Source organism: Eucyclogobius newberryi, unplaced genomic scaffold (genome assembly GCF_026437365.1).
Source record: "Eucyclogobius newberryi isolate DKJ021-1_F unplaced genomic scaffold, fEucNew1.0.hap1 SCAF_11, whole genome shotgun sequence".
NCBI classification, from domain to species: domain Eukaryota; kingdom Metazoa; phylum Chordata; class Actinopteri; order Gobiiformes; family Gobiidae; genus Eucyclogobius; species Eucyclogobius newberryi.
This window is the reverse complement of record NW_027315735.1, coordinates 24,215,098-24,238,505: the sequence shown is the minus strand read 5'-3', so window position 1 is coordinate 24,238,505 and position 23,408 is coordinate 24,215,098. Positions and strand designations below refer to the sequence as shown.

Genomic DNA, 23,408 nt, shown 5'->3' with positions numbered 1-23,408 from the left:
GGGTAGAAACAATACGTAAGACAAGTTCCGCCGGAAAATCCGATTCATTTTTATCTAATGTAGACTTGGAGAAGGAATTTTACATTTGTATTTCGTATTTCCTTAAATTATCGTCAGTATACTGTATATTGTTAAGAATGGCAGTGTGGTCTGAGAGCATAAACGCTGTAGTAGACGAGTCATACTGGGTCTATGGAGCTATATCATGATTCTGGTCTATTTTATTTTAATACAACGCAAAAAGTAAATTGAAAAAAATTGTAATTTTATTATTTTCATCACATTACAGTGCAAATCAGTGCTAAAAGATAGACAATAGTTTATATAAGGCAAAGCAATACATTTGATAACCTAGACTTATGCCTAAACAAGCACTTAGTCCTAGTAAGGCACCTAAAATCATTACCAATAAATATTACTGATTTTTGGAAGACATGGACATGGTGAGGATACAGATCCTCTCACAGTGGTTACAATACAGAAACTCCATTTATTCCCTTAAAGAGTAGATTAAATATGTTTCCCTTTTAAGAACAACCATTTTTAATTAGTTAGAAAAAGGAATTTGAGCAAAAAGCTGTATCGCCTCGTTCTGACAAGAAGGTTTTGGGTTTAAGAAAATACAGTAGTTGTTCATCCCACAAGTTTTCATTTGATCAAGATAACAGTCAAATTTATACAAGAAAAGAACACGATTATAATATTTGTCTTGGCCCGAGCAGTCCCAGCTCATTTATATAGCTGTTGAATTTATTAATGAAGAAAAGGAGAATGGCGTGAACTTATAGCCAGTGCCGCTGTAGAACTTGTTTTGAAATTCGACCCTGCAAGACAGAACATGTTAGAGGTGCGTTAGTAAGTAAAACAATGGCATATCAAGGTTATTTTGTTTATTTCTTCGGATCCCCATTAGCGTTCACCAAACTAAGTTCCACTTCCTGGGGTCGAAAGTGTGATATACATACAAAATCTCACCAGTGTAGACGGAGTGCATGCAGAAATGCCGACAGTCCCTCCATAACCAACAAGATTGACACCGTTAGCACAGCAAAGAAGGCAAAAACTACTACTAGAACAGCAGCTCCTGCGTAGCCTTCCCACTTCAGGGCTATTCGCATCACCATTTCCCATAAAACCTCCGACAGTTCTGTGAAGGAAGAAGAGCATCATCAGTCATGTGCAGCAAATGAAGCACTGCATGGATTTATATTGGTCTTGGAGGGGAAGCTTGATGTGGAAACTATGTATCACAAAAGATTGAAGACGTTACTAACGGGCGTGAGCCAAACTGAGAGCCCAAAGTCGAAGGTAGGACGCAGTGTTGGAGATGCAGCCCAAGCAGTACTCTATGGTGTGGATGGCTTGGTGCATGTACACATCTGCAGCATCAAACTCCTAAAGACATAGAAAACCAATTACCACATCAAATGCAGTCTATGAGCATTAACAAAATAATATTAATCCTAAGGCTTTACTTCTGGTTCAGTGTCTACTCCCTCGACATCCCCTGTTCGAGTGTTGATTGAACCGTCTTCAGTGACCAGTGGGCGCCTGTCCTCCTCCTAATATGAGGCACATCAGTTACAAGTGTTCGAATGGCAGAATGGACTTTAAAAAAAAAAAATAAAAAAAAAAAAAAAAAAAAAAAAAAAAAAAAGCCTTATAAAGACTCACCACATTGCGATTTCGTCTCTTTTTGAATGTGAGATATTCATAAGTGGGTTTTCCGAGAAGAAGCACTGGGACAGACAATAGAGCCAACACCACCAAGGTCTTTTGCACAATTGACTAAAGCAAAACGCGTTAAAAGAAATGTTAAGATTAAGAATTGGACATAAAACAATTGTGTGTGATGACAAAAGCCCTCATACCTGTCCTTTATAGAGAGCAAGATTAGTTTCATTTTCTGTGAAGAGGAACATGTCAATGAAGTGGATGAGTATACTGGGCGCAAATCTGGACCGGGCAGTAGTGTAGGTGATCCACTTGTAGACGATCATGAAAATCAGGTATCCGAAAAGACACAGCATGAAGAAGAGCTCGGGAATCAGTACAAGAAACACGTTGCTTATCTGACGGAAGTGTCTGCAGAAAACAAAAACAAAATGTAAGACATTTACCAGAGAAGGATTGGGCAAGTGGTTTGATCTGTGCAAAGCAGAAATATTATTTACATATAGTTGAAAAATGACAAGCAGACTCCGAACGTCATGTGAATGACGCCAATGATGACAGACATCTTCATCTTGTACGAGTTGAGGAAAGTTAACTTGTTGTTGGCTAAACCCCAAACCTAACACGAAGAAGAATTGTAATTATTTAACCGGTAAATAATACATAAATACACAGAAAATTTGTTTTAAAAAGGGACATACCGGGTCAATGCCAAATGGATACGGGCCTGTGAAAACCCCAGTCACATTGGGATCCATAGACAAATACTGACTTCCTGCAAGAACGGACGAGCTGAAAAGAAAAATACATAAAATCAATAAATATGGTGAGATTTAAAAATAAATAAATAAAAAAAAAAAAAAAAAAAAATAGTATTAGGTTATACACTTACTTCCATAAATTCTTGTCAAACATTGGTGTGACGTGCCACGCTGAACTGAACGTGCTGAGACCTTTGCTGAAGCACTCGTTGTAAATAGCCCCGGTGTAAATGGAAAACAGTCCCATGAGCAGAATCAGGTACCTTCCTCCGAACATCATTCTCCAAATCTAACAAGGAAACCCAGCTTTTGTTTGGTGAACTTGAAACGTGCATCGAGCCTCGTGTTCTTTGCTTACTTCATTGTTGTTGTTCTTCAGTTTGGGGTCGTTTTGCTCAAGTACCATCCACAATGCTGCGAGCGCCAAGAGTAAACCATGGCCAACGTCTCCAAACATGACCGCAAACAGGAAGGGGAATGTGATGATGGTGTACACAGCTGGAAACAACACGACGAGCCAAACATAAGTGATTCTGGACATGTATTATTATCATTTTTAAATATTCACAATAAATTGAGTTGAGGCATGCCTGGATTAACTTCACGGTAACTCCCCACACCGTAGGCGTCCACAATGTTCTGAAATCCGTTAGTGAAGGAGTTCAGGGGAAACAGCGTCGGTGGAGACGTGGTGGAGGGCAGACGATTGTAGAACGAGTCAACGCTGCTGCCACTTTTCCTCTGTGGAGAAAATAAATATTTAAAAAGAGCTATATAAATGGATACCTATGGGACGGGAAATATATGCATGTGAAATATAGCCGAAATGCCCATATCCAATTAATACATAATGGATTCAACATAATTTAATTCACAACTTTAGTGCGATGGCTTGCAGATTCAACAAAAATAAATACATTGGCTGATGGTCTCTCAGTCGAACAAAATTTTCATTACTCGACAAATCATTTTATTGGGATTATATGGATTTGAGTGAATTGTGAGTTCATCCCACACTTTTACATGCATATGCCCGGTTTACTAGTACCTTTATGTACAATTAAATGTTACATATACACTTTTTGGAGTGAAGTATTCATCAATTGAGATCTCAGGACTCAGGGTTAAATAATTTTATGCTTTTTGGTTAATACAAAGCACTGGTTAAAAATGACCCAGTGCTCTTGCTTTGTTTGATTTTATCCAATTTTGAAGTGTGTTTTTATGCATTTGTTGATTTTATTGAATGTTTTATTGGCATGTTATCTGTAAATCATGTTTATTTGTTGAACTTACAATTGTGTAAATGTCTTGTGCTAACAGGGCGCTCTTGTAAATGAGAGCCAGCCCTCCCTGTATAAATGTTTATATTGGCATGAAATCCTGTGAGCTTGTGAGTTTAAGTCAGATATGGGTCATAGTTTTGAGCCGCACCACATCTTGGCCTCTTTATTTGACAAAGAATGAGTCCTAAAAATCAGTAACGTTAACACTTGACAGATAATTGCATGTCACAATCAGTCAAACAAAATGTATAGCTGGAAATGTACTCAAAATAAAAGCATGCATCCATCCATTTGATAATCGAGTTACTGAAAAAACATTTACTGCCATACGCCTGATAAATTATGAGATCCATCTTACCCCTCCTTCTCTAAGAGCACACTGCAGTTCTGGTAGTTTGGCAACAGGACACCAGGCTTCTGCGATCAGGCACTTGTCGGTGACCGAGGGACTGCAGAGGTTTAGCACCGTTTGGACCGCTTTACACTTCTGCACCTTCACCTTCCACTGGGGCAGGACCGCCACGGCCCGCATTATCAGCTGCTGCATGTACGTTTCAGTCTGGCCCAACACCTGCACAAGGAGACCATTTTTACTATTCAAGTCAAATCTAGGAACGTGTACGGCTTGTTAAATAAAAATAAGATGTTACTCACAGAATGTATGTCTTCAATTCTGCCTCCAAGACCCTGGAGGATTTCTTCCCTTTCAACTTGGCTCTCGGGATACACAAAAGTCTGTGTGCGAAAGCTGTAACAAGGACATTTAAAGTTGAACTACTCGTATTTAGGCTACATGTTAATATTTAAACATTTGATAAATGTGTAGTTTTCACATTGTTGTGGCTTTCGCTGTAGTGACTAGTCTCAATTGTAAACAAGGGCCATAAAAAGCCTTTATGACAATTGTTTTCTGTGTGTTTTAATGTGTATTTAAATGCATAAAAAGGCAGTCACAAGTCCAGAAATAAAGATATATCAGGGATTGATAGTAAATGATTTGATGAAATGACTTCCAAATGAGCAGGACTATAAATGTAGAATGTGCTACACACCAATCACATATTTTCTTGACTTTTTGTCCAATCTGATCGCCCCAGTATGAAATCAGAAACACAGTCCATTTAACGCTTTCGCTCTGAAAAATGGAAAAAAAAGCAAGTATGTAACAAAGAGGACTACGGTATGTTTCAATTTAACAACATTTCTCTGTATCTCACGGTGTCTGGATTCTCAATTTGATCATCCATTTCCTTGAAGTCCACGATGATGAAGCCTCTGCAGGCGCGCCACAGCAGCCGCTCAAACGAGGGCACTTTCCAGGGGTGGACCACTCCAGCCACAAAACTGAGACGGGGAGATTTTTCAACTTGAGTCAATCAAAAACATTAATAGACGAGAGGAAAATGAATTGTACCTTAAGCGGACATCTTGGCGGTTATCAAAAAGGCCTTGGTTTTCAATGATCTGTGGTGGTGGTGGAGTCTGCAAAATCCAAACGTCGTTATGATCAATGACAAGTGAATAAGAGCCTTGAACACTTTGAAAGTTGATTTGTTAGAAGTGGGATTTGAGCGAGGGTCATTATAGTTTCCAACATGCCGCTCTTTTGAGATGTTCCTCATTGCCTATGGCAATGGACGTGGTAATTCCAGGTCTGATCAAACATGTCACTACTGTAGAGTTTAATGCTGAATTTACAATTATAGTTTGTTAAATATGACTGCACATAAGAGGACGGCTTTACTACACATTATGAAATATTCAAGAAGCAGGTGGTTGATATTATTAGGGACATGGTTACTGAATGTTTAACCTTTTTTCACCTGAGATGCTGTGATTGCATGGGTTTTAGTCAGGACTCCTCTGTATTGCGAAAGCTGAGTGAGCTGCGTCTGCAAACTCTCCCTGTTCCTGGATACCTAAGAAACGCAGATATTTAGGAGTTTATCAACAACGAAACAATCTGAACACGACTTATTTGCTCAAACAAACCTCTCGGAGCTCTCGGGCCAGTCTCTCGCTGTCCTCCTCAATAGTAATGAGTTCACGGGGCTGCGGCGCTGGAGGCATCGGGCACGGCGGAGGAAGAGGGCTGCTGAAGCAAGACGACCGCGAACTACCGATCTTTTGTTCGAGGAATGCTGAGGGGCGACGAGCATTGTTAGCAAACTCCAGGACAATATCGCTACAATTCAAAATTTCATGCATTTCAAGTGTGAGAAAGGGAGCGATTCATACTAAAAGTCTTCTCCAGCTCCTCGCATCTTCGGATCTCGCCGATGAATTTCCTCTGAAAGGCGTTTACGTTGGGGTTCAACTGGAAGACGGAAAAACAAAGGGAAAAATGGAAAGAATCAGTCTGAGTGAATTCATTGCATCTTGTGACTCTTTATTGACCACCACCAGCTCGTCACAAGTCATTCAAATCTCATTAGAGAGCTACAAACAGTCACAGTATATTTGCTCTGCAGGACACAATGCATATTCTACTCACGGTAATGACTAGCTCATAAATATAATGCAATAAAAAAGAAGGGAAAATGTGCCATAAAATAGATAGTCAAGCAAAATTAAAACAACACAACATACAAAAACACACATTGGAAAAACAACTGGTAGTTTTTAGCTATGATCATTAGTGGTGTGACGAAATCTTTAGCATCAAACGTCTCCACACTCAATGCCCTTTGACTTTTGCTGACTTCTGCAAACCATTTAAATACAAGACTGTGCGTACTCACTACTTACAGAGAGAAAAGTGCAAACAATAGTGATTGAAAGGATGAGACAAAAAAATTTACCGATCAATTGGGATTAATTAAATGATAATTTAGCTTTGTAAAATGTCCAACTCAATTCCAATACTAAGGTAAAGCTTTGAGAATCAATACCATATAAAAGAAAATTGAGTAGAATTGAAATGAAATGAAAATATAAATAATATATCTTTTTCAACACGTATTGTTTTTTTTTTTTTGTGTCTTATGTTGTCTTATACAAGTCAAGACTGTTTTAAAACTATTCAGGGAAGGTCCGACGTTGTCCTGTTTATGTGAACAAGTACTTGTTCAAATGAGAATCTAGTTTCGAAACTAGTTTTAGTATTGATTCGTATCTGGGATTCATGACTCACATCTCTGAACTCGACGAGGCCCAGCTCACCGAGCTCACTGACACAGTTGTAGGCCGAACCGGACTGAAGGAACAGCTGCACCAGGCAGACCTCCTCACTGCGAAACATGGAGCCCATAACTGTCTACAAACACACAAAGACATGGAGAAACAGTCAGTAACAGGTTTACAGATGATTTGAAAGCAGAGATTTGACAAGCAGTGCAGGGAAATGGGAACCAAGATTATATGAACCTTCAAGGTATAAAAAGAGGAAGTGTGATAGATGTGTCCTGGTGGGAATTCCCATTTGACAACACACTCAGCCTCGTGAGATCTTTCACATAATCACTTTAATGTGGTGCAATTCAATAAAGTTCAAAGCAAAGAACCTGATTTTAAAAGGTCTGTGGTTCAAACTCACAACATTATCAAAGACATTCAAGCTACTTTGAATTAAATTAGGGTCAAATGATTCAATTTGCAAAATTAGTTACTACAACTTTTAGGACTACGACAAAGTCTGGGGAATAAAGTCTGGCGGTAATGCAACACTCGGATGCCAACCGCCATAAAACAACAACAACAACAACAACAAAATTAGTTACTTCCATCAATGGCATGATGCAGAGGAGCACAGATTAAATAAATGAATAAATAAATGAATCACAGAGCAATGGCGTACTTAATCTCTAGAATTAAGTGACAAGGTTTCATTTTTGTTTACAATGAAGCGCATCATCCAGACAAATTGTTGCACATTTAAACAGCAAGATAATTGGAAAGCCTTTAAACAACAAAGCACAAATGTGACAGTATTTCCATAACACGTTTGAGCTGTGGCTGTAAGTTGTAACGTAACTTGTTTTGATAGCAACAGCAGCATCAACAGTAAATTCACGCTGCTAAAAAAAGAGAAAGAAAAAGACAGGATTACCTTAACGTTTTGTTACGGGGTTGGCTCACGACCTCCTGTGTCCGCTGTCCCGTCTGGTACCGGTGGACCAAGGAATAGTCACTGAACGGGACAAAAAGCAGTAAAAATGAAGTTGCGGGTGACTTCCTGTTTGAGGCAGTCACGTTACTGCAGCCTCACGTGACACTGACGGGGCGTGTATCACTTTGGTCTGCAGGTGTCGCTGTTTCCTTGTGTATCGTCACCATGGACACGTTTTATTACGCAGAGGAACCAGAACAGAAAAAGAGGTTATGGCATATATTTATGGATCTATTAAAATATCATATTGCATAACTTTATTTAAACAGAACAACGAAATAGTAAGTGTTCAAATCAAAAAATGGTAGCATGATGAAACATTTTCAATTAGCTTATTGGCTAATGGAGATTTTAGCCAGATAACGAAATACGAAATGTTTTTACCAGTGGTAAAAGCAGCTGCTTGTCTGGTTGTACTCTTTCATATCGTTTTGGCTTATGCATTTCTATGGACATTTTGCTCCAAAGTCTGCTCTATAAAGTGATTTGGTAAACCCAAGGTAAAGCAAACCAAGCCCGAATAATTAACATTAAATAATGCAATAAATGTAGTCATCAGTCCCATTTACAAATGATTGTAATAGGTCGGATCTTATATCTGTGACTAAATTTCCAGTGCGACAAGTTGTTTTGACATATAAACCAGCATAACGCATGAAGTACTTGCATTACAAAAGATATTAATTTTATTGTAAAAGGGCAGGTGACACAAGTAAAATATCAATTAATGAAAAATGTACACATGGAATAAACTGGAAAACATTTTTAAAAAGGAAGAGGAAATTAAACACAGAAAATATATGAGCTGTAAGATGAGGATTTTTTACTGGATGCCTGTCAGTATATCACTGCAGAAGTATTTTATTTATGCTGGATAGATATTATGAAGCTGGTTTACTTGAATGTTTTCACAGAAATGCTCCAACCATTAATAACTTCAGTTTAGCCACCTATGTATTTTAACAGAACTCCACAGTAAAATTAAAACATCAGATAAATCACAAACAGTACAACAGATTATGCAGCCAACTTTAGCACAGACATATTTTGGTTTGTGAGAGTCAACAAACATGCCATTTTAATCTCAAAAAGCATGGGCCTCAAATTGTCATTACTGAGTATTTGTTCTAATACACTAAAGCAAAAAAAGCAGTGAGAATTTCAGGTTTTCTAAAAATAAGATCACTACATCCACTGTCCCACTGTCCCAACACAAAACATGAACTATGACCTCTGCTCCATCCTCATGTTGACATTTACATGCTGTAAAACTTGAGACTTCTGTCCATTCCAGTAGAAGTGAGGAAGCGAGCGTTCTCTCCAAAAGCAACTCCAGTCACCAGCCCAGAGTGCTCTACAAAAACAGTGGAAAATATTCAGACATAAACCATGCAAAAATGAATACATAAAACACCTTTAACAAATACATTAGTTCCTTACCGGTAAAATTGAGAACCTCTGACCACTGTTTGCAAATGTACACGCGGATGTCAGATCCTCCAACAGCCAGATAGGTTCCACTCTGGTCAAATACCAAAGACTTGACCTAAGGAGAAGGTTTTACAGTACAATTTATCACATGAAAAGGCTGCTAAATCCATTTTGTCAATAAAAGATTCATGTTAAAGTTTGAATGTAATGATTCTAATTGTTCTTACCTCATAGTTATTGTCCAAAGTAATAGTCTTGAAATTTTTCAGTTTCCTAAGATCCCAAAGTTTCAAAGAGCTATCCTGAGCTCCTAAAGAAGAACATTGCTCCAATTAGCTTATTACTATTTTTTCTTATTACTTGCAAGTGTCAAAACTGTGCCTACCTGTGGCAAGGTAGTATCCATTTTCAGAGAAAGCAATTGATGTAACGGGTCCAGAGTGACCAGGGAAGTTGGCCACATTGGTGCGCTCCTTCAGATCCCAGATCTTGATTTGAGAGTCAGCCGTTCCAGTGCCAAAAATAAGACCATCGGGATGAAACTGGGCACAAGTGAGAGCTTTGGAGAGACAGGGAAAAGTTTAACATCTTAGAATAACTTTTACCAACTTAACTAAATTGCATTTACTGAGAAACAGACTCTGGCATCACTTACCACATCCAGCACTTTCATCTGTGACTTTGGTGAGCACTCTACCAGTCTGCACATCAGAGAAGGCCCAATACTGGGGGGGGGGGGGGGGGGGGGGGGGGGGAGATTTAAAATGTTATTCAGCTTCAGTATGCACAAAAAAATATTTAAGTTATATTCCAAACCTGATCCTCAGAGGAACTGAGAAGGTAGTCTCCAGTAGCATGCAGCGAGAGCCCAGTGACTCCAGCATCATGAGCTCGCACCACCTGAATGCAGTTCCCACCAGTGACAGACCACACACGGATAGTGGTGTCAGGAGAGGCAGAAAACACCACAGACTGTTGGGAGGGGGGAAATTAGTAAATACTCAAGGAGCTTAGTAGAGTTTTCAAACAGGTTAGTTACCTGGGATGGATGGTAGATGACAGATGTGACCTTCTTGGTGTGACCTTTAAGAGTTGCTACAATCTGCTCCTCATTCTTATCGAACACAACCACATTCTTATCAGTTCCACCTAAAACATGAGGGCATAAAATCATAAAATCACATACTTCCAAGTGGCCAGTCTAAATGTGGCAACTCAACATACCTGTGAGCACTTTGCTGGTGTCAGAGGGACACAGATCAAGAGCCAGAATACCTGGTACGCTGGCACTATGAAGACCCTGAAGGGAATATTGCGCCATTAATTGCAAAAGACCATATGAAAGTGAGTGAAAGTGCAAGTCTTTGTAAAAATAAAAGTATATTTACAGCATGAGAGGCCACTTGGCGATATTTTCCAAGATCCTCGGCCCTAACCAGTTCTTCTGGGACGGTCTTTCCTCTCTGGAATGCCACAAGGAATAAACACAAATATTGTAAAAATGATAATGGATGATAAAAGATATTAGATTTCAATAGAACCATTAACTAACCTTTTTACGCTCTGTTGTGAGGATTGTAGCCTTGTCTTGGAGCTGTAAAAAATAAAAGTTCATGTTAATAAAAGTTCATATTATGAATTTTACAAATTCATAATATTTTTGTCCAAGAATAATGCAATTCACCTTCTGAATAATCTCCGGAGTCATTCCTGCTTGTTCACCAACGTCCATAGGTTCTCCGCCAGCTCCCTGTTAAAACATACACAATGTTTAACACGATATTAAAAAATATGCAGGTTTTATTACCAATGCATGATAACTCACAACAGCAGCAGGTTGTGAAGAAGGAACAGCCTGAGGGGTGATGAGTCCAGCCTGGGGTTTGAGAGTGGCAAGAGCTATAAAGAATAATCATTAGTAAACCACATATTAATCACATCCAGGTCCATCCATTACAACAACAAGTCAGAAATACCTTCTCTTGCAGCAGTGACCTCTTTGGTAAGACGAGCAATGACTCTGCAGGCTGCATCGTGTTGGTACAGAGCGTGTGAAAGCTCTTGACGAGTTGTCTGCAGCTGTTGTCGTAGAGTAAAACTATGAAGCATGACAGCATCCTGTGACAAAAGAAGAGTATTAAATCATGGCAACAACTCATTTGTCCCACAACCGAGAAAATGCACGGCAATGATTAGAAGAGTTTAAAAGCAATCTGTCAACTCTTAATGCGTTTTATTAAATTAGTATCTTAGATAATGTTTTTAAAATGTAGTGTATCCTACCAATTAAAATGAATTAAAATAAAGAATGAGAATCACATTAAAATTATTGCATTTAACAAAGACAAATAAATATGACTCACCCACTCATCCTGCAGCGACTTGAGAATAGCAGGAATACTTGTAGCTGATGGTGCTTTGGGTCTTATGGGATGAGACACTGAAAGAACAGTTTTCTGTCAATTTAAAGCCTAACTAATAAACCTACGTTTATATAAAGGCTGAATGAAATATCATAACGGATACATAATAAGCACAAGGGAGAGAGCTCACAAGCCGTAAACAAACCTTTAATATCAACTAGCTGTTCTTCAGACAGAGGCTGGCCATTCATTGGGTCCGTCCCATTTTCTGCGATGTACTTCTCAATGAGCCGCCGCTCAAATACTTGATTCGACACCGGAGAAACACAAGGATGCTCCGGGACCTCGTTAGAAACTGAAATAGATACAATTGTACCCTAATTATTACATGCAATAACGTAATCAACATTACAAGCCACGATTACACAAACTTCCAAGCGGTAATGCATGGCCTATTGCTAGCATTAGCAACAAAGATTGCCGCTCAGCTGCGTATCTAGTGATGAAAATGAAAGAAAACATACTTACTTGCGCAAACTAGAGACATTTTTCCACTCAGTTATAAAATTCCGTTTTAAATGTAATATTTGTGTTCGGCACTTTGATGTTGAAGCGTTTACTTTACACAGTTGAATTTGTAGCACGCTGTCCTTTCATCGCCGCTACATCCGGGGTACGACTTCTGCTACTGTTTTTGAAAGTTGGTTTGCGCGCTGACGCAGTACTGCCCCCTAAAGGCGGCAGAAAGGATTCACATTCAGATTCATACATGTTTTAGACACGGATGGTTTTAGAGCACATCTGTATTATATATATATATATATATATATATATATATATATATATATATATATATATATATATATATATATATATATATATATATACGTGTGTGTGTGTGTGTGATTTTCTTTATTAAATTAAGTATCAGAATCAATTAGGACCATACCATTTTAGATGTTTTGAAGAAAAGCCACACTGAGATGGTTTGATTGTGTAGTGGGGAAAAACATGCATGAGTTGTAGAGAGGTTAAATGTAATTTTTATTACACTATATAATAATTTTACATTTTCTTGTATACATTTTACAACAAAGACATTAAGCATATCGTTGAACTATTTTCATTCTCCTGTACAATTTAACATTTAATTTGCAATAATATAAGTCTTTTGTTAACTTATGTAACATTATTACAGCTTTTTGTTACAGTAAGCAGTCACGTTAGCCAACAGACATATATAATAATGGGGTCAAACGGACTATAAACTGTCAAATGTGACTTTATAATTAAGATATTTACATGGCAGACAAACAGCAACACAAATAAGCATTTCTAATCTTGGTCCTGAGGGCGTGGAGTGGAGGTAGGTTTTAGATGGAAGTTGGAGAAATTCTGCAGCACCAGTGACCAGTGTAAGATTGAACAGTGATTTCTCTACACGTGCAAAAGGATTGTTACAAGTTTTATAAAAGTATAACATGCAGTTTTTGACAGCAGGTCATGGAAATTAGATGTAATTATACAAAAGGCACAGTTAAGACTTTCATCAATTATTTCTCCATCATTTCTCAATCTCTTTTCAGCTGAAATTCAGTTTATCTGATGTGTAGACACTGCAGGATTCAGACGTGTCAGTGTCCAAGGGCAGAGTGGAAAAGTAATCTTGCAAGTGTGGAATCCTCTCTTTATTCTTCTTTATCTGGAATTGAACACACTCTTCAGAGATGTGGAGGCAGTCTGAAGCACCAGGCATCGCAAAAGAAATCCTCCGCTCCTCTTCGGCAGGCTTCAAATGGGGCAAAAGATCTCAAAAGTTAACATGTACCAGTAACTTGAAATTACAGAGCGTAACAGAGATTTTGATAATGTTTCTGTTGGATGGTACAATATCTGTGGTGAATGTTATTACAGTTTTAAGTCTGTCAACTGTAGAGGCGAGAGATGTACCAAAACATTTGTAAAATCACAATTGTTGTTTTGGAGATATGTAAAATGTGATATATAATATCGAGTACATTATCTATAATAAAACTATTACAAATACCTTAATAAGAGACCGGAACGTCTTTTCTGATTCATTTTATGTCTGTGCTGCACTTGAACCTCAACCAAGACATATTTTAGCACATTCCTGATGCATAATTAAATGTTGGTGAAATAACGCAAACCTCAAGCCCACCTTTAGGTTAATAGCATTTGTATGTATGTAAACATGTATTTTAATTTGTCAAATAATAACTATGCTAGGTGACAGTTATGTCGGCCACCCATGAATACATTTAAACTTCACCAAAATTTTCAAACTAAAGACTACTAGAGCTACTATGTTTTAGTAAAAACGAGAGTCTGACTTGTCATATGCACTTTAAATATCCACGACATAATATTGACTTACCTGTTTTGCAGAATTACGAGCAGGAGACCTCTCCGGCGTCAATCTTTGGTTTTCCTCATTCCTAGTTGGAGATTGAGAGGATTGAGGCGCGGTTCCTACCTGACTGTAGCCCTAAAAACATAGATAAAAAAATATGAAAAGCTATAGCAGAAACACCTAAAGGTAAAGTCCAAAAATGTTGTTGGTTACTGAATGAACTGGAGTGGCATGTGGAGTCCATTTTCTTGGCGTTGATGGTTCTTGTGTGTAACTGTAATATCCGGTGTGCCCGGGGCTTGCATGATTGTAGTCCTAATAAACAGGAGATGCAAATGTTTGCTAGAAATTTAAATAAAGGCCAGATCTAGTTCTGTTCCCTCTTTACCTGTATGTTGACTCTTGGTGGGTTGACTGGTGGATTGTGGTTTGTTCTCAGGCCAGTGATGATCTGTGAAAGACTGCAGTAGGGGTAGCGCTTCATAAAGAGGATAAAACCAGCCAGAGACACAAACATCCCTGAAGGTACACTGATAGATTTGAAAATTGCTCGCCATCTTCCTCCTTTTTCTGGAAAGAAGTTATGTAAAGCAAAAACGTCCGTTGGTTTAGTCAGAGGCCAGAATTTCAGATTCATTTGTGACATCTAAACAATTAAAAAAGTGCATGACTATTACTGTAGTATAAACAAGAAATTACTGTTTGTTTTGTCTTGTATGTTCATTAAATCCATATATATTCTATAAGAATTATTTACACTGTTTAACTGCCAAATTATTTCCGTTGTATGGATCTTTTTCTATTATCGGTAATAACATTTGGAAATCCTAAGAGCTAAAATATCATTAATTTGTATTTTTATTTTCTATTTAAAAACAAAAAAATATTGAATTACTTGAATATAATTTAACTGCATTTTCTGTTTGATTTATTAAACTGTAGCATATCATAAGGTCTTGTATGGATACCTTTATTACTAATCAATTAGCAATAGTTTATTTAGCTGTCAATAGGTAAATAGGGTAACTTACCAATGACTTGTAACCATGTGGTCGAGACCAAGTTGCCACCTTTATCTTTGACTTCATATGTGCCGTCGTGTCTGGAGGTCAGCCGTGCAATGACCACCTCGTCTTTGCTCCCGTTACGTCCCAACGAGATGAGGCCCCTGTATCTCATGTCCTGGTCCGTGATCTGGCCCTCACGAACCAGCTGGACCGGACCACGAGGAGGCTTTGGGTCAAACGGCCCAAGTGAAGATTCGTCAGGGTATCGGGCAGGGGTAAAGATGAGATGAGCGTGAGGGACAGGGAGAAACAGGGGTAGATTTAAAGACTCTTTGGTGAAGCGGGTGACATTGAAGAAATGGCCTGATTGATAAAGTTTGCAAAAGGAGCAAAGGAGAGCAGGAGGTAATGGTGGCATGAAGGAAAAGTAAAAGGATGGATTGGAAAAAGAAGAATATAATTTCAGGTCATCCATTTTATAGTAAAACACATTATTGGTTAAGCTTTTAGATTAATTTTCTGAGGTGAGTTTTAGCTGGGTGTAGTTATAGCAACATGATGTACATATTATACTGTGCATGCCTAACTCAGCAACTTCATACTAAAATGTAGGGCCTAAAAACACATTAGGCAGGACACAACTAACAGGAAATGACAGGAGTAGGTTCATACTTTTCAACTTCACTCACCATGGACGACGAGGGTACTCCGAATCAAAACTTTCCCTTGAGCATCTCTCACTGTGTAGTTTCCTTGATCAGCCTGTGTCACTTTATCGGCGACCCACACTTTCCCGCCTCTCACGATGCGACCTCGACCCGCACCGCTGGCGTTGTAACTTGTCCGGTTCCAGAGCACAACTGGCATGGCCTCAAGAGGAGCACCCTTGGGAGAAAACTCCAAGAAAACACTATTTTCGGGAACGCTGTGCTCAAAGTTTTCACCATAGTTTTTTCGGTAGGTCTTGATGCACTCTATGAATAATAAATAATAATTACAAAGATAGAAAGAAATCTAAAAAATCTAAAAAAAAATTTTTTTAAATCATTATGTGTTTATTGAAGAAGAATTTTCCATACCTGAAACAATTAAACGCACCGTCTCGTAGGTAAATTCAGAGAACAGTTTGATTGAATAAAGTCCTTGATCTTGATGAGTCACCTCTTTTAGGACAAGCATCTTATCTTTAGTCCACTCAAATCGTGGGTCTTTCACCTACAATTTTAAATAAGATTGTGAATTTAATCAAGTAAATTTTATATCCAGAGGTTATACTCTTTTGTTTGATTGTCACCTACTGTAGTTTTCTCCAAAATAACATGTCTCGGCCATGGTTGATCGGGAGTAAATGTTACAATTCTTGATGTGGAATAAACAGGCAGTCTAAATTCCTTGCCAGCACATATAGTTTGCACCTCTTCTTTGTCACCTGTCAAAATGCAAAATCAAATCGAATCATAATAATTATAGTAAATACTGAAATAGATTAAGCATGTATTTCACTTACCTAATATATGTAAGCCTATGAGAAAAAAACAAAATAATATAATATAATTCCAAAGCTCACACAAACTACATACATTAAAGCAAACTACATGCATTAAGTATGACAGGTGAACTTACAAGTGGCAAAGGGAAGACCAAGGACAGTTAGCAGGAGGCAGGGAGACATCTTGCTTTGGGGACACATTTCACCTATAAACACAGTAAACATACATGTCATTGTTATCCATCTCGTCCTCAGTGAAGACCAGAGGGGGAGTTGAAAAGCAGATGTAGATGAAACATGGTAACGCCACAATAACGCAGTATGTCTCAGCGCTGTGCCTGTTATTTGAAGCCCGCTGCGCCTGAGCCGTGTGCACTTGTGTCCATAGACTGAACTGCAGCTGCTGCTCAAGCCTCCTATTCTCAACGTGTTTCCGACATGAACTCACCCGCCAGTGTCGGTGAAAAAAGATGCCCCTTTTAAAATATGTTTGTCTATCTCTGTGAGGTCGGAATGAAAGGATAAACGTCCTTTGCACCGCGCATGGGCATTTGCCCATTTATTTTTAGCTTCTGGACGAATTGGTGCTTTCGATTCACGTAAACCTTTACGCAAAAAGCGTAGTATGTTTTATAAAACGTCTGTAGTTTTAGATCTTAGCCACCTTAACTTTAAATACTCCCCATTAATCAGAACTTAGTCCCCACAATGTAATAACTTCTTGCACAAACAAACAAGAACAATCTCGGCTTTATTTCAAGAGTTGTGCCATGTCTTGTAAGCATTATAAATGTATATTCCTTTATTATTAGTCTATTTATGTTTGTGTTATCAAACTGGCAATTGATGGATGAAAACTTCAAAAAGAAAAAGTGCCTTACACAGATATTTTAATAAAGCCCTACTTACGTTATAGCTCCATAAATCACTTATTATATTTATTGACCTTTATTAAACAAAGAAAGTCCCACTGAGATTAAGAATCTCGTTTGCAAGGGAGTCCTGGGCCCATATCGCCCCAAAGTGTGGCTCCGAGCATCTCTTTGAGGGCTGCACAACCAGCAAAATACAATGCATTTAATATCAGGCTGGGCCACAGTTATCTAATACATAAAAGGCCTCAATGTCAAAAAGGTTAAGATCCCTTTACAGTATACGCCATAAATACACTGCGCTTGGATACAATCCGCCATAAAACACCAAAGAAGAAGAAGAAGAAGAAGAACCGCAGCACACGTTACTGTCTCTGTCGTGGATCTATTACTGTCTCTGTGCAGTTCACAGTCTCACCAGCAGAGGGCAGAGGGGGAGGAGCCTGACGGACGCGCCTTGCCTTGGACATGTTTTTTCCATTTCACTTCCTGCGCTGTGGGTCGAAAAATATGCGTCAAGAGATGAAATACTAATCATCAAATGACATTTTTTGTTCCTAATATTTCTTTCATGAAATAATTTAAATTTGTCCGACAAACGAAAACGCATCTTAAGGACATGTTGTTGCTCCAAGTGATCGTTTTTACCCTCGTGGACTTCAGTAAGTAGCCCAGAGTAAACAGGTTTCTTTACTGGTATAGATCTATGATCTTTACTTATGAAGATGTCGAAAGCTTAACACTATGTATTTTATTAATAACTGTATAGACCATTCCGGATTTAGGTTTTTGAGGAGCCCGAGCACTTTAAAGTTGTAGTCTCCTTCAAAGTGCACTATCTGGCGGGGTCCACCATTTGCTTGTCCTGGAATATTACATTTTATTATTTTTATTTAATAGTAAACGTATCTAGCTTGCATTTATTCAATCACGGGTATGCTCAATAAGTACATTGTAAGTCATGCATTGTCCGCAGACCTGTAGTGTAACTTGGGCTGGTGGTGTTCCGGGTTTGTCTCAATGGAGATAGATATGTTTAATCCCATACTGTGGAACATTTCAGTCAATGAGATAACATCTCCATGGAGACAAGTAGGTGGCGGACCCCCAACAGAAAAAGATACACACCGCACCTTTAAGCTGCCTACATTTTAATGTAATTTTAATACTGTATAATGTTACTTTAGAACAGGGGTGTCCAGACTGTGGTCAGGGGGCCCTTCAGGTCTCCTTCTGAATTGGCCCAATGACTACTTTTGCAAATGTAAGTAGTAAGTTACATCTAAAATCCCAATAACTGCCATGTTATTTTGTGCCGCAGCTCCTGAAACTGCTAGGCTATTTGACCGCGCCGTTTTAGACCGGGCCGGGTTAAGTTTAGGGTTAAGGTTAGGGTCAGGGTTAAGGTTAGGGTCAGGGTTAAGGTTAAGGTTAGGGTCAGGGTTAAGGTTAGGGTCAGGGTTAGGGTTAAGGTTAAAGTTAGGGTTAAGGTTAGGGTCAGGGTTAAGGTTAGGGTCAGGGTTAAGGTTAGGGTTAGGGTCAGGGTTAAGGTTAGGGTCAGGGTTAAGGTTAGGGTCAAGGTTAAAGTTAGGGTTAAGGTTAGGGTCAGGGTTAAGGTTAAGGTTAGGGTTAGGGTTAAGGTTAGGGTTAGGGTTAAGGTTAAGGTTGGGGTTAGCCATGAGGCTATATGGCCGTGCCGCCGTTCCTGAAACTGCTGGGCCATTTGACTGCGCCGCGGCTCTGTAGCCACGGCCTTTATAATAATATCATAATACCTCTGAAATCACTGGTACTCGATCTGCACCGCTGAAACCAAAATACACCTTTTATCAGGAGGTCCCGCCCGGTGTTTGGGCAGACTAGGATAAATATCTGAGCTTCCGGTCTTGATTCGCTGATTGAGAATGACCGAGTGTCGAAACATTTAGTTTTTTTCCTTTAAGATGACTAAAACTGAATCTTTTTCTACAAAATTGTTTTTGATATTAAGGTTCATCATTATATCAGAACAAACAACTGTGCTATGGCAGCAGTTATGAATTCACCCCTTCACGAATTGATAATTCCATATATTATACACCAAGAGGAAGTCCTGAGCGGATACTTGCTGTTCAAGGAAGGGAGGTAGGCACTACAATTGTAATTTTATTTTACTAATTCCGTAAATAACAACTTCTTTTTAAATGTATTTAGTCAAAACATGAACGATTTGAGACTTCATATCTGACTATTAAAATGAAAGATCTGACAGAGCAGGATGACGGAGCGATCGTGTTCATTGAAACCAAAGGTGTTCAACTGAAAATTAAAGGTGAGCGGGGAATTTTTTTTTATTGGTCATTAACATATAATAGATTATTTTTATTATTAAATAATACATTTACTTAATAATATATACATTCATCTACATCTATGTGTTTACTATTAATACTAACTCAACCAGAATAAATGCAAAATTCTCTATCATGAATAAAAAATATTCATGGTTCCATTGCTACTACCATCATGAGGACGTAAGCCGCATGTTGCACTGTGGACTGTGCCAACCTAAAGTCTCAAAACAAAGGATTCCTCTTCTGTAACATCCCCAAAGACCCTGTTTGTCGCCAGAAATGTAACTGTGGTCAGGAGGGACCAGTGGACTTACAGAAATCACTTAAGACTGAGGCTGAGCTGTTTGTTTCAGGTCGTTAGCAGCTGGCTAATGCTAGTTTACACATTATTGCTATGCTAATAAAAGTTAGCCCACTTGTAGACAGTTTAATAAAACTGGAAATTGTTTTAATAAGCCTAATTTCCAGCTGTCTTAGTGTTATATTTTAGGATCAGGCAGTCAGTCACCCGCACACAAAGTCCGTGCTCTTGAAAGCTTTGGGGCTTGTCCGGTGCAGGGGGCTCTTGGATGAGGATGCTTAGATAAATGTAAATGTCTGCAAAGGTGACTTGCCTCAGTAGATAAAGATCAAAGCACATAACATCTGATCAAAGCCCATAACTTCTATCCTCTCGAAGTATCAACCCTTTTCATTTTCAATTTTGTGCACTGTTTTTATGACTACGACTATCTAACAGCGGAGATAGGCAATAGCATGCGGTGACGCCTTAAAATGGCGGTGACAACAAATATTTCACTTGATCGAAACCCATGGATACTGTTGAGATTCTTCAATGTTGTATGAATATTGTCTTTGTAATTTATTATTGTTCTCAGATTGCGAGGCGCCTGATACAAAATATTATGGAGATGTGTTTTCCTGGAGGATTCCATCTTCTGCTAAGTACCTGGAGTTTGCTCAGGTTGTACCTGGAGATTCTCCACTCAAACCACTAGTCATTTGGAATCGCACTGACCCCTCCTCTAGCAGAGGAAAAATACAGCACGGTTATTTTGAAAAATATCAACTCAAGCAGAAAGACAGTGGTTATTACAAATTAAGAGGGTCCCAGAATGAACTTCTCCGATGGAAAAGATTAAAAGTTGAAGGTGAGTCCTTGTGTTACTACTGAAAATAGGGCTTATGTGTTTTTTATATTTATTTTTTGTCCTACAGAGAACCACCGTGATTTTGATGAAATGGAAGGAAATCACCTCGATTTGGATTTTCCCGTTAAGTTTCAATTAGAGAAAATTGAATTTGAATCTAAAGAATCGGGTATTGTGAGGATTATTGAAGAGAGTTCCATGAGGCACAGAATGGAGGTTACAGAGTCATACTTTACCTTGAGAGACTTAAAATGGGAGGACTCCGGTACATACAGACTTAAAGATGAAGATGGATTTGTGGCTTTCCGTGTGGAGTTAAAAGTGATGGAAGGTAAGAAAGGACTTTTTCAAATGTGAATGCCTACATTTGAATACTAACAATATGTTCTGTGTTTCATTCCTGCAGGAGTTGCCCCTATTTGGCCATATTTTTTCATTCTTGCTATCATTATTCTTGGCATCTTAATATGTGCCTGTTGTGTGAAAAAGTGCTGCTGTAAAAAAAGTTCCAGTCCTGGTTCTTCCGCGAGGGCCGCACCCCCCCCAGTGTATCATCATGTAAGTATTTTTATTTGACGATTATTTTATTCAGACCAAATGCCAATGGCGGTTATATTGTGGTTTGCTTTTTTCTGAAGGGCTCCAATCAACCCGCTCAAACTACAGTCACGCTTCTCTCCACAAAGCCGAGACACTGGACTGCAGATGCGACAGTCAGTTCTACATTAATATTTGTTTTGATCTGTTTTTGTTCCCCCCCTCACTTTTATCACTTTGATGTTTTGCTCTGTAGATGTGTAATAGACCCACCACCATCATAAACCCACCACCATCTACCCAGGTACTCAAATAATGTTCATTTACATAACACCAATTTACTGTTACGTTTTTAAAAAATGCTCAACAACTTCATTTTACCACTTCATTGCAGGCCACAGTTCGAGGCGGTTCGGGCCTCACGTCTCCGCTCGCCAACGTTTCTGACTGTGAACCAACGTTTGAACTGAAAGGATCGATCTTCTCCTCTGCCCCCCCACTGAGCTCAGACACGTCTATTCAACATGTTTATACTTCAGATAAGCTAAACTTTTTGTAAACTCTACAGACGTTTTTTCAATAATTTCATCAACATTACCTCAGTCCAGTCTTCTGGCACATCTGAACTTGAGCATAAAGACTTATAAGCCATTATATAAACAGACCTCAAGTGTTATTATAGCATTTGTAATAAAATTTGATTGTTTTAGTTGTAGTAATTGTACTTAAATTTTTTTATTTTTTGTGTGCCTTTCCTCTGCTGCAACGATACAATGCTGTTATGCACCTACAATTATTTTTATGTAAATGTATATATGAGACATTATAAACAGGCCTATCATAGTATCATGGTTACTGTTACATTTCTATGTGTGTTTTAATGCTTTGTTCTGTAAAGGCTACATCTGTCTACTATTATGACAAAAATAATAAAAATATTTGTGTACACAGCATTTTCGCTTCTCTAATTGCTGTTCATGCTTAACCCTCATTTTCATTAAATTAGATTGCATGCTTTTAGAGTAAAGTTCAACTATTTTTTTATGAACGTATTACTTAGGCTTTTGGGTTTTTGCTCTATTTTGAATAAAATTGAGTAATAAAAGCTTTAACAAAAGATAGAAAGACAGGCAAGTGCAGTGAGTAGGCAAAATGATCCATGATTAGTGACAGTGAAACTTGATTACTTAGTATTTGTTTTCTTGTGTTATGCATATTGAGTTTACATATCAGTCTACAGAATCCTTTGATCTCCAAACTTCTGAGTGTGGAGTTGTCACGTGTGCATGAGGGCCATACAGTCAATGGTTTCACTATTAAGCCCAACACATAGCCCACAGCCTTTCATTTTTTTCATCAACACACTTGAATCCTAACTTTCACCTGCAAAGAAGCGCGGGCAATGACATAGGAGGGAAAGGTATATTTCTAATTGGACAAATCAAGTAGTCGAGGCAAGAGAACAGAAAAGGCCATGTCTAGAAAGTGCCAGGAAGCTTGGGTTTGGTCTGGACCATGGTCCTGGACTGCTGATTCAAGAGTTTTTGAGTGCTGAAAATCTAGCACATAGCTGAAACACACGGCTAGGCGTTTGTTTGGAAACGTTGGTAGATTTCCATCCCTCTGAAACCCATCTAATGATTCACCTGCTTTTGAGGTCTTGTTTGAAAGCTTCGACCCAGCGAGCCTTATTTTCATTTAGACATATTTCTGGTTCCATATTATGAATTAACTCGATCGAACGTGTTGCTAACATTGATGTGTTGCTTAGCATTTGAAAACGGTGTATTAAGTGGGCATTACGTAACTTTACGTGGGGTAACGACATGTGGCTGCTGAACAACTTTCTTTTAACCACTGTAAAGTTTGGTAAGTAAATGTGCACGATTGAATGGGTCATTAACTAGTTAAGTTATTTCTTACAAACAATGGACCTTTAACGGACCTTTAAGTAATAGAGACAGATCAACTGGGGAATGTTTTAACGTTATTTAAAGGTGGAATGGACGATTTTTTTGGCCC

At 38.6% G+C, this 23,408-nt stretch overlaps 4 protein-coding genes across 6 annotated transcripts; 1 reads left to right on the top strand and 3 right to left on the bottom strand.

Moving 5' to 3' along the window:
• Window positions 1-254: 254 nt before the first annotated feature.
• tcirg1b (T cell immune regulator 1, ATPase H+ transporting V0 subunit a3b) lies at window positions 255-7,917 on the bottom strand. 2 transcript variants are annotated; one of them, XM_072439610.1, is made up of 21 exons: window positions 7,770-7,917; window positions 6,855-6,977; window positions 5,960-6,038; window positions 5,714-5,862; window positions 5,545-5,640; window positions 5,136-5,203; window positions 4,939-5,065; window positions 4,774-4,856; window positions 4,376-4,469; window positions 4,080-4,292; window positions 3,026-3,176; window positions 2,794-2,933; window positions 2,567-2,724; window positions 2,376-2,466; window positions 2,175-2,293; window positions 1,872-2,085; window positions 1,675-1,788; window positions 1,476-1,562; window positions 1,275-1,395; window positions 976-1,147; window positions 255-824 (listed from the first exon to the last, which is right to left on the bottom strand). In XM_072439610.1, the coding sequence occupies exons 2-21, from the start codon at window positions 6,969-6,971 to the stop codon at window positions 734-736; spliced, it is 2,484 nt and encodes an 827-aa protein (XP_072295711.1). In that variant the 5' UTR covers window positions 6,972-6,977; window positions 7,770-7,917; the 3' UTR covers window positions 255-733. The 2 variants fall into 2 exon arrangements, with proteins under 2 accessions (XP_072295711.1, XP_072295712.1); XM_072439611.1 differs by having other exon boundaries at window positions 6,855-6,973; window positions 7,770-7,903.
• Window positions 7,918-8,489: 572 nt separating this feature from the next.
• prpf19 (pre-mRNA processing factor 19) lies at window positions 8,490-12,325 on the bottom strand. Its single transcript, XM_072439609.1, has 16 exons — window positions 12,152-12,325; window positions 11,829-11,978; window positions 11,624-11,700; window positions 11,237-11,378; window positions 11,086-11,159; window positions 10,945-11,010; window positions 10,813-10,854; window positions 10,649-10,723; window positions 10,485-10,560; window positions 10,300-10,409; window positions 10,077-10,232; window positions 9,916-9,985; window positions 9,646-9,819; window positions 9,488-9,570; window positions 9,270-9,375; window positions 8,490-9,183 (listed from the first exon to the last, which is right to left on the bottom strand). Exons 1-16 carry the CDS (start codon window positions 12,168-12,170, stop codon window positions 9,086-9,088), a joined length of 1,518 nt encoding a protein of 505 aa, XP_072295710.1. The 5' UTR covers window positions 12,171-12,325; the 3' UTR covers window positions 8,490-9,085.
• Window positions 12,326-12,654: 329 nt separating this feature from the next.
• On the bottom strand, window positions 12,655-17,060 carry LOC140354563 (uncharacterized). 2 transcript variants are annotated; one of them, XM_072439606.1, is made up of 10 exons: window positions 16,942-17,060; window positions 16,512-16,699; window positions 16,303-16,433; window positions 16,084-16,219; window positions 15,694-15,978; window positions 15,029-15,367; window positions 14,386-14,567; window positions 14,211-14,312; window positions 14,022-14,132; window positions 12,655-13,412 (listed from the first exon to the last, which is right to left on the bottom strand). In XM_072439606.1, the coding sequence occupies exons 2-10, from the start codon at window positions 16,603-16,605 to the stop codon at window positions 13,206-13,208; spliced, it is 1,587 nt and encodes a 528-aa protein (XP_072295707.1). In that variant the 5' UTR covers window positions 16,606-16,699; window positions 16,942-17,060; the 3' UTR covers window positions 12,655-13,205. The 2 variants fall into 2 exon arrangements, with proteins under 2 accessions (XP_072295707.1, XP_072295708.1); XM_072439607.1 differs by having other exon boundaries at window positions 16,303-16,699.
• A 950-nt stretch (window positions 17,061-18,010) lies between these two features.
• LOC140354562 (uncharacterized) lies at window positions 18,011-22,298 on the top strand. The gene is made up of 10 exons (XM_072439605.1): window positions 18,011-18,027; window positions 18,553-18,629; window positions 19,356-19,489; window positions 19,559-19,676; window positions 20,577-20,849; window positions 20,917-21,180; window positions 21,256-21,407; window positions 21,488-21,562; window positions 21,643-21,690; window positions 21,781-22,298. The coding sequence occupies exons 4-10, from the start codon at window positions 19,601-19,603 to the stop codon at window positions 21,943-21,945; spliced, it is 1,053 nt and encodes a 350-aa protein (XP_072295706.1). The 5' UTR covers window positions 18,011-18,027; window positions 18,553-18,629; window positions 19,356-19,489; window positions 19,559-19,600; the 3' UTR covers window positions 21,946-22,298.
• The last annotated feature ends 1,110 nt before the right edge of the window (window positions 22,299-23,408 follow it).

Excerpts from the sequence above, each read along its gene's own strand:
- prpf19 (XM_072439609.1), bottom strand. Across the intron at positions 10,410-10,484 it reads CACCAGCAAAGTGCTCACAG|GTGGAACTGATAAGAATGTG; the intron begins GTATGTTGAGTT and ends CTCATGTTTTAG. Across the intron at positions 10,233-10,299 it reads TCATCTACCATCCATCCCAG|TCTGTGGTGTTTTCTGCCTC; the intron begins GTAACTAACCTG and ends CCCTCCCAACAG.
- LOC140354562 (XM_072439605.1), top strand. The coding sequence starts at position 19,601 with ATGAAAGATCTGACAGAGCAGGATGACGGAGCGATCGTGTTCATTGAA. Across the intron at positions 21,408-21,487 it reads CCCCCCCAGTGTATCATCAT|GGCTCCAATCAACCCGCTCA; the intron begins GTAAGTATTTTT and ends TTTTTTCTGAAG. Across the intron at positions 21,563-21,642 it reads ACTGGACTGCAGATGCGACA|ATGTGTAATAGACCCACCAC; the intron begins GTCAGTTCTACA and ends TTTGCTCTGTAG.
- LOC140354563 (XM_072439606.1), bottom strand. The coding sequence starts at position 16,605 with ATGCATGTAGTTTGCTTTAATGTATGTAGTTTGTGTGAGCTTTGGAAT. Across the intron at positions 14,568-15,028 it reads CACATGGTTACAAGTCATTG|AAAAAGGAGGAAGATGGCGA; the intron begins GTAAGTTACCCT and ends ACTTCTTTCCAG. Across the intron at positions 13,413-14,021 it reads CTCGTAATTCTGCAAAACAG|CCTGCCGAAGAGGAGCGGAG; the intron begins GTAAGTCAATAT and ends CCCCATTTGAAG.
- tcirg1b (XM_072439610.1), bottom strand. The coding sequence starts at position 6,971 with ATGGGCTCCATGTTTCGCAGTGAGGAGGTCTGCCTGGTGCAGCTGTTC. Across the intron at positions 2,467-2,566 it reads TTTGACAAGAATTTATGGAA|CTCGTCCGTTCTTGCAGGAA; the intron begins GTAAGTGTATAA and ends TTTTCTTTTCAG. Across the intron at positions 1,789-1,871 it reads TTGCTCTCTATAAAGGACAG|TCAATTGTGCAAAAGACCTT; the intron begins GTATGAGGGCTT and ends GTTTTGCTTTAG.